Genomic DNA, 16,753 nt, shown 5'->3' with positions numbered 1-16,753 from the left:
TAAGGTGGCTAAAACAACATTACAGAAGGAAGAGTTTTACAAGAAGAAAAACATCTTTGGCTTCAGATGTATCTGTGCTGATGAGAGTAATTCACTTCTATTAATGATTGCCACAAGACATATGAAAACATAATCAAAGTAACGCAGGAGGGACCAGCACAATTTTCAATGTATGTTATGGTGAGCCAAGAAGATAGTTCAAAATAGAAGGTGACCTCAAAATAATCAGGAATATGATGTCATTTGGGGCAATTGTCCACTAGGTCTTTGTCATGAAAAGAGTTTCAGTAGAGTGAGCATGGAATTTACCTACAACAGGGAGCAATGGAATTGCTTTGTTTAAAAGCATACAAACACCCTGATCTTGGGGAGGGGGTGCAGGATTACCCTTCTTCCCTATCTAGGCTGAGTAATCTTGTCCTGAGGACACCCACCACATGAAGTAGAAATCTCCAAAATTAATAAGTGAATTTTGACCCCTGTTAGGCACAAGGTGGTGGAGGGGTGTGTGTGGGGAGGAAGTGGGGTGGTGGTGGTGGTAGGAGATGTTGCCTTTAAATCACCTCTTTGTCCTTGAGTGTTCACCCACCACATGAAATAGAAATCTCCAAAATTAACCAGTGAGTTGTAACCCTAGTCAGGCACATGGTGGGGTCAAGGGGAGTGTAGCCTTTGAATCACCTCTTGAAAAGCTCTTCTGTTTTCCCTGATAGGTAGAATGGCAGACTCTGGGACAGGTGTCCCCAGTATATTTCCTTCAGTAGCAAAGCAATAAAATTAATATTATTCCTTTTTCTAAAAAAAAAAAAATCACACACACACACACAAAGGAAAATGTCTTGCATTTAATTTCACTGATTCAAATTTTTGAATGTGAAAGTGAATCCATTCAATTTAATTATTCTGAATCCACTGTATTCCACTGCTGATTTCTGGCAAGGACTACTCAAGGCTCACTCCTTGAGTAATACTTGGAACCAAAGAACACTGGAGAAGGTTTACCCAGATTCAGCTGGTGTCAGACATTGGGCTGATTCTCAGGGATCTCACTAGCTTCAGGGAATGTAACCAGTTCACAATCATTACAGCATCAGAAACATCCAAGCTCTAATTGCTGGAACCTCTAGTCATGTTTCCTCAGGACAGCATGTTAGAAAGGAAGGAGATGTGGGTGTTAGGGAACAAATGTCAATGGTGGGAACACAGTTCTGTAAACTGGGCTTACTGTGCCGGTCCCCCACATGCTTTATTTTGCAAGAAGCAATTTATCTGCAGCCCTGCCTGGCTTAAGTGAACAGGATATGTTACATTCCTCAGCAAACTACCTGTTAGCCATAGGAGAAATACAGGTAATGAAATAATGTCAATAAGAGGAACCAAATTAACCTGAAGGGGGAGACTTTTTGTGACTTTTTTTTTTTTAAACCAGCTCTTAAACTTGGGAGATAACGATAATTCCTTCTAACCATAAAATCTAAGAATTTATGTTTTAAGAGTCCGATTAGAACCAGTCAATATGGGCCTAAGTGACCTAAAGTTATCATGGTAGTGGAGACTTGAAAGTCTAATACCATTCTGCTGTCAGTCAAAGGTTAAGAGATGAATCTGGGTGGGCCTCTGGAAACTTATCTGGGATACCCAATAAAATAAGTGCAGAAGAGGCACACATCCCTCTTTTTATTTACTCATTTTTCTTTGCATTATAATTCTTAATACATCGTTGTACAATAATTTATTATATCTCTGATTATATATAAGGTACGGTGACACCAAATTCACATCTTCATACATGTATTTTGTATAATGATGAGGGTCTCCTTCATCCCTCTTCTAAGAGGACCCACTCCTCCTGGAGAGTGCCCCCTTTCTCTTTTCCTATCCTTTCAATAAACTCTTGCCAGTTACTTTGAGCTACATGTGTGAAATTTTTTACTTGATTGTAAGAATTTCTTTAGTTCTCAAGTAAAAGACATTTGTAAATGTCAGGAGAATAGGCTAAGCACCAAGGAGGGATATTTTTCCAAGTATCCAGGTGGGAGTATAAAAAAAGCATTAATTGCATTTATTTTTCCTTTTGACAGCAAGAACTCAAGGGAGAGGATTGTGAGCAAACAGAGCAACATGACACTGATTTTCGACATAGCGCTCATTCAGCATTTTATTATTCATCATTTGCTATACACACAGAGTTGTAATTGCCAACTCTGGTATTGTCATCCCTGAGTTAAGCAGAGGTCATTCCTGGGCTCTCATTGTTAGATTTTGGCATTCTTGGCATCATCAATCACTTTTGTAGATATAGAGAGGTCTCTGAGATCCAGCCACAAGCACTGCAGTAGGATAGGAGCCTAGAGAACCCACTCAGGTGCAGATGAACGAGGTTCAGATTGGCAAAGAAATTTGGCTTCTGTGATGGGTAGAGCATTAATGGCTGGTCCTGGCTGAAGTGTGAGTAGAAGGGCAAAAACTTAGTAGGGAACCTCAGTGATGTGGAATCTCTGGTGGCAGGGGATGCAGTGTGGGGTAGGGAGCCTGAGAAGTAGAGAGAGGCAGGCTTTCCACATTAAGAAGGTCGTAACAGAGCCATGAGGCCTCAGGCTGTTCAGTAGAAGGAGCCTGGAATGACTCAGGCCCCAGACCCTAGGAACCAACTGCAAGCTAATGGTTGCAGAACAGGAATAGACATCAAAACAGACCCAGTAACAAGAATTAGAGCAGGCAAGTAGGAATTGGAAAGCAAGTAAGAGCATGGTCATTGGAATTAATTAAACACACCAGGAATCTTCTTCCCAGTGGTAGAAGTTGTGCCAAGTCTGATCCAGTGTGGACCTCAGGAGATGTAATTCTCATCTCTTTATTCAGGCTAATAGTAGTTAAAGGTATGGAGGGCACAGGTGAGACTCAATTGGCCCCAGGTATGGTATATGGTAGGAATGGGATATCATGTCTGACAAGAAAACTTTTTTGTTGTTGTTTTCCTCACTGCACCCATAATGCTACTTCTCCAAAAAGACACACTTCAGCTCTAGGGACATGATCAATCTGTTCACTAGACCACAGGTCACTGAAAGAAGAAACTAAATTTTTAGTGCCCAGCAGGGCCTGGCACAGGCCCAAAGAATATTTTTTGAACTGTTTATTGAGTATATAATGGAAGGCAAAGATGGTGAACAAATGGACACATCATCTCGGTTGGGTGCAGTCCATCAAGATTTCCCAGAGTTTCAGTGAAATATCCCCTCCAAACATTCTGTACCATTGATTATCTTTATTCTATTGTATCCAAGCAAGCTAGTGATTTTAAAACAACAGCTTTCATGGTTTCTTCATACTAGAAATGAAGATAGATATTATGGAGATTTGATCACTGGTCATTATTATTCCCTGTCGTGTGTTACACTGACATCTGCTTAGTACCTCATGTTGGTACATGTGGATTAGCAGCACAAGTCTCTGAGAGGATGGGTACATGGTTGAGAACTTCTGCATCAGACAAAGAAAACTGATGAATCCTCAAAGCCCTGACTGACAGACCTGTTTTGTTTATCTTCATACTGTTGCTATATTTTTAAAAAATTGATTCTCAGTTATCCAGTATCATATTTACCATGTTCTTTTTTTACCTTGTGAATTCTAGATTTTTTTTTATATTTAGCATCCTCTTGAGATTCATGATACATGCTCATTACTGACCTATATACTAGCTCAAACACTGTTGATTCATACAAATGCAGGTTTTTGTCTTCTGTGGAGAAATCAAAGGATCTATCAATCCTGGGCCCATTTCCCTGCAGGACAACCATTTCAAGCTGCTCAGAGTTGCCCCTATTCATACTTATCTCCATTGTCTCCTAGGAGGGTTCATGTCTGTAGATGTTTGTCTCTGGGTTTAGCTGCTATTCTAATAATGTAAAGAGTGCTCCATTTGACATGTTTACATGACCTGCCTGGTGAGTGTCAACATCTGAGTTTGAGAATCCAGCTCTTTTGGGTAACCCTTTTGACATCCCTAATAATAGAAACCATTTATTGAGCCCTTGAGTGCAAAGCACTGAACTAACAATTTTCATGCATTACTCCTTTAATCTCTATAAGCCCTGTAAGATTAGTATGAGCTGTTACCTCCATTTTATAAACTGAATCTCACAGAGGCTAAGTAACTTGTCCATGATTATGAAACTTCTAAACAGTGACAGTGAGATTCAAGTCTTGGATTCAAAAGTCTGAGTCCAAGCTGAATTTTTAAAGTTTATATCACACTGTTTCCCCAATCAATAAACTTGTAACAGTAGACTTAACTATTTTCATACAGTGTTTCTCCACCATACTCGGTCCACTTGGGGCCGAATACCAGGAAGTGAGACTGAGAAGCAGGAAGAGCTCAGGAATGCTGCCCTACCCTTGCCATTGCTCATGGTGGACACTCAGTTTGTGTCAGCCAAGGGCTGCGACTTTGTTGGCTCCAAGATCCACAGCTATTCTGGAGAGGGAGGACAGGAGGTTCTGGGGTCACTATGACTCTCATAAATCATTGATCCTGGCGTGTGTGTGTGTGTGTGTGTGTGTGTGTGTGTGTGTAGTTGGCCTGTTCAGGGCTAAAGCTAGCTCCTATAAATGGGCCCAAACTTTGGCCTCACAGCTGTTAAACCACCGAGATGGGGAAGTTGTGGCTATGGGTTGGTGAGTATTGACAGTTTCCAGCAATGTCACTCAGTCCGGGAGTTACCAGCCTTCATGTGTTGTTGTCTCTTCAGTGCTCAGTAGAGCAGCCAGCCTGGGACTCTGGGGGCCTGGATTAGATAGAGATGGGTTGGAATATAGTGAAGGGTCAGAGATAACCCGGAGTAGGGAGGTTGGAAGTAGTGGTTCTCCAACCTGGTTGCATATTTGGTGTTTTTAAACCTGAGTTCCACTTTGGCTCAATTAAATCAGAATCTCTGAGGGAAGAGCCAGGATACCAGTACCTTCTACTTTCCATCCACTGGCTTAGAGCTTTCACTGGGACATCTAACTCCTTGTCCCTGTGCAAAGTGTGTGTGTACAGTACTTTTTATTAGAGAGAAGAGGAATGTAGATCTAGCTCCACTGGCTCAACCTCAGAGGAGAGGAAATGTGTGAATGGTGTGTGTGTCCCCATGTGTGCATCTGCATCTGGACATGGTGCCCCGTTGGTGGGGGCACTTGCTGACTGGATGGTATGTAGGGCATCCCACTCTGGATGTGTACACAAATCTGTGTGTGACTCTTTCTTTCCTGCAGCTCTGTTTCTTGTACTGAAACACCAGAAAGGTAAGAAAATTGTGTTCTCCCCTCCAGAGCCAAGGAGATTCTCTGGCTGTTAAGTCATCTGCACTGAGTGTCCCTTGCAGCCCCATCCTGCCCAGGCACCTAGATGGGGGATTACTGATTCCATGCAGCTCTGCAGAGGAAGTTTGATCACCTGCAGTTTGTGTTGCTCACTGTTATGTCAGGATCCAGACTGGAGGGTCCAGTGAGAACAGGACTTCACAACTCATCTCCCCACTCCCAGAACTTCAGTAGTGGGGAAGAGACCGGACCTCAAAAAGCTTTGGGGCATGTGGATGGGGAGAGTGGCCTCTTGGCCCTGCTCCCTCCCTTGATCTCTGCCAACTAATGCATGCTGTCCCTGATCAGGTGCTGCCTACAAGTTGGTATGTTATTTCACCAACTGGGCACCTGGACGCCCTGAATCTGCCTCCACCTTCCCCCGTGACCTGGACCCCTTTCTCTGCACCCACCTGATATTTGCCTTTGCCTCGATGAGCAACAATCAGATTGTTCCCGAGACTCTCCAAGATGAAAAAATTCTCTTCCCACAGTTCAACAAACTCAAGGAGAGGTATGTTCATATTGGAGGTGGGGTTGTATTTTCAGACTTTATAGATATAAGGGAATTAAGCCCATTCTTCCAGTTGCACTCTTTCTTCTGGTTGTTCTAGCCCTATCCTCAAGCATTACCAACTTAAGAATTCCCTGTTACCGGAAGACCTTGAGCTCCTTCTAGCCTCCTTGCCTTGCTAGTTGCTGTTGTCTCCCCCTGGAACATGATCTCTCTCCTCTCTGCCTAGCAAACCCCGACTCACCCTTTGAGTCTAGTTGTGAGGGTTTCAGATATTAATGATGTTAACATCATTAATGTTAACATCATTAATATCTGAAATTCTGAAATGATTCAAAGCGGGCATGGACATTGCAAATGCTCAACAAATGTTTAGTGTCTTTATTACCATTTGTCACCTGTAAACCCCAAGTTGCAAGCTCTTCAAGGGTAGGGGCAGTGCCTCCTTTATCTCTAGGTCTCCCAGTCAGTCAGTTAGGTCAGTACCTGCACTGAGTTGGTGCTCAGTAAGTGCTTGCTTAAGTACTCCCCTCCCAGAACTTCTGGGTTCTTTCCCTGCCCAAGGGAGGGTTTGTTACTGCATTGATGACCATAGATGGGCAGGGTTGCAGGCTTCCTGAAAGTAAGGGGCTTTCAGTCAGTGGCACAAAGTCATTGCTCAATAAATATTTGTCAGGTAAGAAAAGAAGTGAAGAGAAACATTTCAGACTACTCTTTCTTTTTGTTCTGGAAACATTATGGGACATAGGGATTTGGGGGGAACTTTGTGTGGCCTTGGAGTTGTGAGGCTGTGATGACCCTTGGGGTTAATTGTAAATTCCTCTTTTCCTTTCCTTCCTGATCCTATGCTCTTCTTTCTCCTTCCCTTCACCAGCCTTCTCCCTTTCCTGTCCCTGTCTCCCATCCCTCATTTCCTGTTGTTATTCCATTGAGTGAAGAAAAACCAATAGGACTGTAGCTTCCTGCTGGTGTGAGGACCCAGTGTAGTAACCCTCTCTTTCACATCCTAGGAACAGGGAGCTGAAAACACTGCTGTCCATCGGAGGGTGGAACTTTGGCACATTGAGGTGAGACCCTGCTGTCATCATCTTCTCTGGAAGGTGGAGCCAGGGGGCTAGGTGTGCGTGGGAGCCAGCTTGGCTGCGAGGACAGCAAAGCTAGTGCAGACACCTCCCCAAGTCCTGATCTGGCCCTGGATCAAGGGCCCATGGAGGGCCAATTGCTGGAAGTTCCAGCAGTTGGTGGGAAAGGGAGTGAAAGGAAATGAGAGACAAAAAGGGGTACTCACAAAGAACCCTCAACCTCCATAAGAAGCAGGGGTCTTGCTTGTTTCTGAGGAGAGGAGTTTTATTTAGGACAAGAAGTATAAACTCAACCCTCCCAGGGCCTGGGGCTCCTCACTTTATAAATGGAGCCAGTGGTATCCACCACAAAGGGCAGTGTCTGAGAAAAAATAAATCGCCTGTCTTAGAGCTCTGGTCGACCCTGCACCCTCCATGAGGCAATGTGGAGATGGCTGAGGCCTGGGGGCAGGACTTTTAGAGACAGAGCTGGTGGCCTGGAATGTGTGAGGTTGCCCCTTGCTAGGAATATTCAGATATGAAGGAGAAAGGATTTCAGGTGTGAGCTAACAACTGGTTCAGCCTGAAACCAGGCTTCTCCTTTCCTACTCGAACACGTGCCATATGCCAGATGCTGGGCTGTACACATTACCTCGTGGCCGCCAGGGAGAAACTTATGAAATGGTTGTTGGTATTCCAAGACAGCAGAAAAAGAAGAGGCCCGGGTATTAAGGAACTTGCCAGATTTCTCCCAAGTGTCTCTCAGAGAGCACCCAGCTGAGAGGTGGCAAGCAGACAATGGAATCCAGGCCCATCTATCTCTGAGTCTGGTTATTTTTCTAATCATTATCCACAGAGCACTCCTAGAATTGCTTGAAATTCAGCTTAAGTAGCTCTAATTTTTCCCCAAAGTATCTTCACTTTGGAAGAGAAAACAAACTAAAATAGAAAAAAAAATAGTTAAGTAAATGAGGAAAAGGGCCAAGGACCGGAAACCCCTTATCAGATCCCTGATCTCTTGTGCCAATTTATGCAGCCCAGACCCAAATGAGCTCACTGATCCTTCTGGAAGTGCGGGCCATTGGCTTATGTTTCCTCCCCAGTCCAGTCCAAGAAAGATTGTCAGTGCTAGGTCCAGCACAGGGAATGGAGTAGTTACTGGGGAGACAGGAGGGAGAGGCCAAGCGCCTTGGCAGCAGGCAGACTTGCAAGGGGCCCTGAAGGTGGCTGTGTCACTGTGAGTGCTGCAGGCCTCAGCCCTGCTCTCCCTGCAGGTTCACCTCTATGCTGCACACATTTGGCAACCGTGAAAAGTTTATCAATTCCGCTATCTCCCTCCTGAGGACACACAACTTTGATGGTCTCGACCTTTTCTTCTTATACCCTGGACTGAGGAACAGCCCCACGCATGACCGATGGAAGTTTCTTATCTTAATTGAAGTAGGTCTAGTTTGGAAGCTCCAGAATCCAGAAACGGTTCTACTTTTGATCATATTTGGGCTCATGGGAGCAACAAGGCCGGGCCAGTGGCAGGAGAGAAGAACCAGAATGTTCTTCTATTGCCATCACACTGGAGCTACTGGGCCAGCTTGCTGCTGAGCAGGGGTCCTGTGGTTGCTCCTCTCTCTGTCTGTGTGGGGTTCTTGCTCCAGTCCTCTAGCCTAGGTGATGCCTTCTGGGTGCAGTCTCCTGGTCTCCCTCAGGCAGTTTATTTGCCTCCCTCTGGCAAATCCCCACCTTGCTGGCTCATCTGTCTTCCTCACACGCGGTGGGCAGGGCCTGTTTCTGCCTCACCATGGTGTCCCCTGATGGTGCTCAAGGAGCTCAGTCAAAGATTCCCGGATGACGCTTTCTTTCCGGGACTGTTCTGTGTGGTTCTTTCTTCCCAGGAGCTCCTCAGTGCCTTCCAGAAGGAGGCCCTGCTCACCCATCGTCCAAGGCTGCTGCTCTCTGCTGCAGTGTCTGGTGCCCCCCACATCATCCAAACATCTTATGATGTGAACCTTCTAGGGAGGTGAGTGGGTGTCATGGGAAAGACAGTAGAGGGAAGGGGGCATCTTGAGCCCAGAACCCAGAGCTGCTCACGCACTGTTTCAGTCAGCACTTTTTTTTTTTTTTTGCTGCTGTGACCAAAAAGACTTGACAAGAACAATGTAGGGGAGGAAACGTTTATTTCAGGGCTCACGGTTTCAGAGGTCTTAATCCATAGACAGCTGGCTCCATTTTTTCAGGCTCAAAGTGAGGCAGACTGTCATGGTGGAAAGGTGTGGTGGAGGAAAGCAGCGTAAGACATCACACCAGGAAGCAGAGAGATAGAGCGTGCTCCTCACCAGGACAAAATATAAACCCCAAAGACATACCCCTAGGACCCACTTCCTGCAGCCATACCCTGTTACCACCAAGTTAATCCCTACCTGGGGATTAATGCACTGATTTGGTTAAACCTTTTATAACCCAATCATTGTATCTCTATACTTTCTTGCACGGTCTCACACAAGATCTTTAGAGGGACACCTAATATCTAAATCATAACAAGCACTGTCCCTGAGCTTGCCATGTACCTGCCCTGGTGTCTGTGAGGTTTGGGGTGGGCTGAGGAGCATAGGTGAGGACAGGAGTCAGCTCCATTACACATACCCTTGGGCTTTCTTTAGAAGATCACGGGGAGATGCTGTAGTACTGGCCCACGACAACATTATCATCGGTAGAATCTTCTGCATGGCCCATTGCTGGATCTCACAGGAGAGAATGCTATGGGCCCCACCCCATCTTCCCCAGAGCAGAGGTATAAAAAAACACGATGCAGCAAATGCTGGCAGCAGAGGGCAGAAGAGCTGACAGCCATGAGCCACAAAGCCCCAAACAGGAATTCCTAGTCACACAGAGTTTTCAGATCAGATCTCCATGGCAAAAGTTAAAAAGGTAAACATGAACAGCACATAAATCTTTCTGAACAAGCTGGCTGTGTGCAAATTTTCTTGAATCTCAACAATAATGTATTTACAAATGAGGAAACAGACAGATTCAGAAAAAAGAGAGGATGTGGTGTTTCTGATTGTGATTGCACTAGAGAGAGCTGTTTCAGTGTGGGAGGAAAGGCAAGGGACCCAGTGAGAATGGAGTTGTTTTGCGGGAATCTTTTATTCATTCATTCATTTATTCACTTACTCACTCACTCACTCATTCATTCATTCTAGGTTAGTGTGAATCTTGTAGCTAAGCAGGATTGAGAGTCCTGCCTTCACACAACTGGGTGACATTAGGCAAATTAGTCATGCCATTTGAGTTTCAAATTCTTCTGCTTGAAAATGGAAAAAGGCATGGTACTTAGGGAATTGGCCAGATAAAATTAAATTAGGTGATCAGTGTAAATCCTTACACCTCTGACCTGGCACATTCTCATGTCCACCTGATCATTATGAAAGTTTTCTGGAGGGGTGGGTTCCAGTGGCTCCTTGAGGGGTAGAAGGACAAAAGCGTTTCTACAGCTATAGGACAGTGCTGCTCTTACTCATGGTGATTTCTGCAGACCTCTGATAGCACAAATGAGGCCTGTATGTATTTGCTTTCTTGTCTGATTCCTGGCTATCTCCTCAGATACTCTCAGGATTCATAGACCCTGACGCACAGCTGTCCCTAACCAGCAGTTTTTTCCATCTCTCAGTGGCTGGCACAGCCTGGGACAGCCTGGACAGGCCCCGAAGGCAGGAGGAGCAGGGACACCCAGGTGACCACGTGCACCTCTGTAGCTAGTTAGCACTATGATGATATGAATTGAAACTCTGCCCAGCCCAACCTTTGTATCTCCTTTTCTGTGCCTTGTCTTTCAGACTCCTGGATTTTATCAATGTCTTGTCTTATGACTTTCATGGAAGCTGGGAAAAGTTCACAGGACACAATAGCCCCCTGTACTCTTTTCCTGAGGACCCGAAATCTTCGGTAAGAGAAGGGAAGATCTCAAGTGGCCCAGACATCTTTCACTGAGCCCAGGACATTGGCACTTAGTAACAGGGAGGGTTATGTTCTTCTACCTTTAGGCATATGCTATGAATTACTGGCGGAACCTTGGGGCACCTTCAGAGAAGCTCATGATGGGGTTCCCCACCTATGGGCGCACCTTTCGCCTCCTCGAACCCTCTGACAATGGGTTGCAGGCTGTAGCAACAGGACCAGCGTCTCCAGGGACGTACACCAAGCAAGCTGGCATCTTGGCTTATTATGAGGTGATGGGTTTAGGGACCTCTGTGTAGCTCCCAACCTCAGTTATTAATCCATGGCCAATCCTATTTCTTCTCTGTTCTCTGCCTCCTGCTTTCCCACTAACAAGGTTATTTTGAGGCAATTCCAATATATCTTTTATTACTGGTTCTTTTTCCTCTACTCCAGTGCCCCCCTTAATAGACATGTACCCAAGGGAATGTAAGACATGAGAGGAGATGATAAGAGGCAATTGAGTGTGTGGCAATAGAGATCTGGAAAAGTCTTATGGAGCAGGTGGACTCTGAGCAGATTCAAAGCACAGGAGAATCCTGATGCACAGGTATAGGACTGATGTGCAAAGACACAGATGTGGAGGGCACCAGATGCAGAACTAGAACCTTCCCACAGAGAGTAGTGGAAGTGCTAAGTGTCCCTCCAAACCCTGCTCTATGCTGGATGGCTGGAGGTATTTTCCTGTTAATTCAGTGAAGCATGGTTATGAATGGTGGCATAGTTGAAATAATGTTTTGGAAGGACATCATGTGTCAAAGAGACTTTAATAGAATATTTAAAGCTCTGAAGAAAAAAGAACAGCTTAGACATTAACTCTGTAGCACAACTTGAACCCCTTTACTTCCTTGCAGTATAGTTTCCAGCACAATGCCGAGCATCCAGTGAGCACCATACTTGATGGATTGAGCAGCCTGGTTGTCCCTGCCTTCAAGACCTTTAAATATCTAGAGGACCAAGGCTAGTTTAATAACTGCCTATGTAGGCAAGTTTGTATTGAGAGCAAATGAACCGAGGAGAGACTTGTTTATGAAAACACTCTGAAAAAGGTACAGGTCTGGTCAAGGGTTAGGTATGACCCTCTTAGAACTTTGATGCTGGTATTATTTACCAGACCCTGGCTTGGCCTCTTAGGCAGCTCATGCAGTCCTTGTTCTCTCTCTTTTTCCATCATGAATACCAAGGAAGAAACAGGTAAAGGGAGAAACTTACTTGGGAGAGGGGGGTGGGAAGAGGTCCTTTGTGAGCAGTGGGAAAGCCTACGTCCTCATTCCCTGGGAGGTCTCTGGCATTCTCTGCCCCAGGGCATGGTGCTTCTCTCCATGGCACTTCATGGAACTCACCTGTGGTCCTCTTGGCAGATTTGCTCCTTTCTTGAGAAAGCAAGAAAGGACTGGATTGGCTATCAGCATGTCCCGTATGCCTACAAAGGGAAGGAGTGGGTTGGCTATGACGACATCAGGAGCTTCCAGGAGAAGGTGAGACCTGACTTCTTTCTTGCTCCAGCATATAGATTCTCATTGGCTTCTATGGACACTCATTTAGATAGATAGATAGATAGATAGATAGATAGAGAGATAGATAGATACATACATAGATAGATAGATAGAATATGAATGAGAAGTATGTGTGCAGCATCTCATAATCCCATCTAATCCAATTCTCTAATTTTGAAAATAAGCAATCTCAGTTCTGAGGGAGTACATATTTCTCAGTCACACAGCTTTTTAGTGACAATCTTCTCTTTTCAGTTTGGACCAGGTGATTGTATAACAGATAAATACCAATACAGGGTAGATCATCCCAAGCGCTCCATTGAAATATACTGACACGTGGCAGGGGTGGGGAAGTCAGGGAGGGCTTCCGGAGGGAGGTGAGCTGGAGGAGGAGGAGACTGCATGGGGGCAAGACTTGTTGGGGTAGAAAGTTTGTCACAGGTTTAAAGAATGTAGGCAAAACAGAGTTTTTTTTTTTTTTAATGAAGGATGTAAGTGCGGGTGAAGGAGTTTAGTCTTTAATCTGTGGGCATGTTAAGGGGAAGTTTCTGAGCAGATCTATGATTTGTAAGTTTCTTTGAATTTGACTCCTCTAAGTAAGTCCCTCATATAAGTAGAACCATACAGTGTTTGTTATTATTATTATTATTATTTTGGTCTGGCTTATTTCATTAGCATAATGTCTGCAAGTTTTCATCCTTCCTTTTTTTTTTTCAGTACTGGGAATTGAACTCAGGGGCACTTGCCCACTGAACCACGCCCCCAGCCCTATTTTATATCTTATTTAGAGACAGGGTCTCACTGAGTTGCTGAATGCCTTGCTTTTGCTGAGGCTGGCTTTGAACTCGCGATCCTCCTGCCTCAGCCTCCTGAGTTGTTGGGATTACAGGCTTGCGCCACGGTGCCCGGCTGCATGTTTTATCCATGTTGTATGTGCATGCAGGAATTCTTTTTTTAAAAAAAAGTATTTAATTTTTAGGTGTAGATGGACACAACACAATGCCTTTATTTTTATGTGGTGCTGAAAATCGAACCCAGGTCCCGCCCGTGCTAGGCGAGTGCTCTACCACTGAGCCACAATCCCAGCCCAAGTAGGAATTCTTTTTATCTTAAAATTGTAATTGTTCATTTTTAGTTTTTTACAAATGAGGAAAATGGCACGTAGGAATTTTGTAACTTATCCGACATCCCATAGCCAACAAGTGATAGAGGCTAGAGTTAAATGCAGGTTACACCATAAACCACCTGCTGTGTTGCCTCTTGACAGTTCATCTTCTAGTTTTGCTGTTGTACCCAGTGTGGAGGATGGGCAGTACAGCATGTTGACTGACCATTACTTTTACAGGCAAAGTTTGTGAAGGCAGAGCATTTTGGGGGGGCCATGGTGTGGACATTGGACATGGATGACGTCAAGGGAGCTTTCTGTGGCAATGGCCCTTTTCCCCTTTTATACACATTGAATTACCTCCTGCTGCAAGACGGTAAGTAGTAAGGACCCAGGAACTGTGCTTGGAATTTGTATAACCAGGCACCGGGAGGGTCCATTCTGCTAGGTCTAAATTCTTTGATGAGGTGACATGAAACTGAAGAGAGACAAACTTTGATGTCAGCCAGTGTATTCTGTAATCTTGGTCAGGACACTTGAACCTTATTTGAGTTTCTTGAGCTTCCTTTGCCCTATCTGTAAAATGGAAATAACTCTTACACTCATCCTTATGAGAACTAAATAAGATATGGAATCAAAACTGCACTAGCTCATTGTTAACACTCAATATATGTTAGTTTATTTTTCTGTTTCCTTCTGCTTTCATGGGCAAGAGCTAGAAAAGGGAATTTGGTTTCTTTTGATATCTCTTTTTTAATAGTAGAGGTTTCCCTGGTGGTTAGGAAATGGAACCCAGTGTGCGAGAGCTGAAAATCCTTAGAGATGGTTTACAATCCTCCTTTTAAGGACAAGATTGGAGCTCAGGCAGGTCAGGTCTTTAGGTGGGCTCCAACCTCATTGTTTACAATATGCTGTCTAGAGCTCCTTGTCCTCAGAGTTGTTCCTGGTGCCTGTACAGATGCAGGAGGTTTCTGCTTAAGGATTCAACTAGTAAGGAATAAGGCCTTGAGGGACAGGACTTGCTGGGGGTGCAGTCAGAAGTCCAATTCTGGATTTTTGGAGCAAGGTCCTTCTGCACTGGAGGGGTTCTATTCCTTCCTGTAATTAGCAGGAAAGGAAGGGAGAGGTAGGGATCTCGTGCTTTGCTGATGATTTTCTCTAGAGGTCAGCTCAACTCCTTTACCACAGTTTGGGTTCTCATCTGCTATGAATTCTTCATATCTGATTCTGAAAGGCTGGCTGTGACAAAGGCATTGAGCACTGATATTATTAACATTTTTTTTCCCCCAGGAAGAAAAGCTGAGGCTCCTGAAGTCCGTGGAAAGCATAAAAATATAACTTCAGTTCCTGGAGGTGGAGTCATGCCCCTTGGAAGGGAAACAGGATCCCTTGGAAATCACACTGTCGCTCTCCGGGGCACTGCGGTTCCTGGGGCAAGGACTATGACTTCAGTGGACCCTCAGTCGGTGACCACTGCAGGGACAACGGAAGACCTTGAGCATTTTCAGACAGAGACCCTCAGTAAGACAATGGCCCCTAATAAGAAGTCTGTGTTCCCTGAGAAAGTTACTGTCCCCACCAGAAAGATGTCAGTCACCTATAATGGGCAAACTGTGACTCAACAAGGGGTGAATGTGAGTTCTGTATGGGAACTGCCCCAGGGTGGGTGAAATTGGTCTGAAGAGGGAAGTTGAAAATAAGATGCCTCCCAACACACCTCTTACTTCTGACAACCCCTTTATGCCCACGGAAGGGAACCATTCCTGTGTCCACTAACAACCCTTCCAACAAGTGCTCTCTCTCTGAAAGAAGAAAACACTACTGTGGATCAAGGAGCCTAAGCTCTGTGGATGGCAAACTGGAGCAAGCCCTTGTCTTTTCTTCTTCTCTGTATGATATGATAGAAGCTGCTTGATCCTGGTTGCTCATGGGGTACAGTAGGCACCAAAGCCACAGTGGGTCGATATTTTTTTCTGTTGAATAAACTAGAAACACAAGAATCCAACTGAGGTCTCTGAGACTCATGCCTTAAAATGACCGGTGCAGCTTGCTCCTCTAAGGGTTGTTTCCCCTAGTATTATTTTTGGAAGGGGGTTGTGTCTAGTCTATAATGGTGCTTTCCAGTGTTGATTTTGGACTTCCTTCTTCCATTAGCAACTGCTCACTTCACTGTTGGTCAGAGACAGAAGTTCTTTAGGAGATTGTGGGTTTCCCACAATCCTCAAGAGGAGTTGGGAGAGGAGCGGGAAATGGAGGCTTTCAATTATCTTCTCTGCTTGGTCAAATCTCAGTTGTCTAAGGAAAAACACCCTCATCTAATCTCTCATTGAGAAGTGATTGAGAAGGCAAAACAAAAACTTTTAATCTGTTTTATAGTGTGACTAGTACATTGCTCCCAGGTCTCCTCCAGAGACACCGATTCCCACACTTTAAGCACTGCAGTTTGCCTCGGGAGCATTCTCCTGGGTGTGACCGACTCTTCAAAATTACTATAGAAATGGACCATGTTCTAGCTCTTCACTTTTAGGAGCCAGTGCCTCACAGAGAGGGTGTAATTTCTCTTACTGATGTTACATATTAGTTCATTTTCTGTTCCTGATAACAATGCCACAAACTGGGTGAGGTATCAAGAAAAGAGGTTTATTTTGCATCATAGTTCTGGTCCAAGTTCAAAAGGCCACATTTGATGATGGCCTCCTTGCTTGCAGTCCCAAGGTAGCACAGGGTATCACATGGTGAGAGACAAGATGTGTGCGTATATGTATGTGTATGTATCTTTTGAATTCTCTCTCTTATAAGCTACCCAGTATTGAACCATGGGGCTTGTACCTTTTCAGATCCTAATCCCTCCTAAAGGACCCACTTCTAAACACCATGGTTGGATTTAGTTTACACCCTCTGAAAACCTCATAATGGAGAATTAAATACCAACACTAGTGTTAGAGAAGATGAACTATATTCAAGTCATAGTGTTCCACCCCCTGGTCTCTAGTAACTCATGCCCATTTTATTATTTACAAGGGCCTCAAATGCAAAGATACAGAAAAGTTGAAAGTAAAATGAATGGGAAAACATACTATTACAGTATTAACAAAAATAAAATATTTGAACTACATGATATGATTAAAATAAATTTTAAGGCAAAAAAAAAAAACTCTACTAGAGATGAGAATTTCCATTCTCAGCACATATAAGGAATGATTGTTCTTGCGACAACTAGCAAAAGTCAGCTAAATTACAA

At 44.4% G+C, this 16,753-nt stretch overlaps 1 protein-coding gene across 1 annotated transcript; it reads left to right on the top strand.

Moving 5' to 3' along the window:
- The first annotated feature begins 2,026 nt into the window (after positions 1 to 2,026).
- Ovgp1 (oviductal glycoprotein 1) lies at positions 2,027 to 15,517 on the top strand. Its single transcript, XM_078026999.1, is given in 11 exon segments — positions 2,027 to 5,289; positions 5,656 to 5,860; positions 6,871 to 6,927; positions 8,196 to 8,361; positions 8,811 to 8,935; positions 10,752 to 10,860; positions 10,959 to 11,144; positions 12,273 to 12,389; positions 13,753 to 13,888; positions 14,803 to 15,154; positions 15,156 to 15,517. Coding segments are annotated over 11 exon segments (1,740 nt in total). The 5' UTR covers positions 2,027 to 5,135; the 3' UTR covers positions 15,289 to 15,517.
- The last annotated feature ends 1,236 nt before the right edge of the window (positions 15,518 to 16,753 follow it).

This window comes from Ictidomys tridecemlineatus, chromosome 11 (genome assembly GCF_052094955.1).
Source record: "Ictidomys tridecemlineatus isolate mIctTri1 chromosome 11, mIctTri1.hap1, whole genome shotgun sequence".
NCBI lineage: Eukaryota > Metazoa > Chordata > Mammalia > Rodentia > Sciuridae > Ictidomys > Ictidomys tridecemlineatus.
This window is presented reverse-complemented; position numbering and strand designations above follow the sequence as displayed.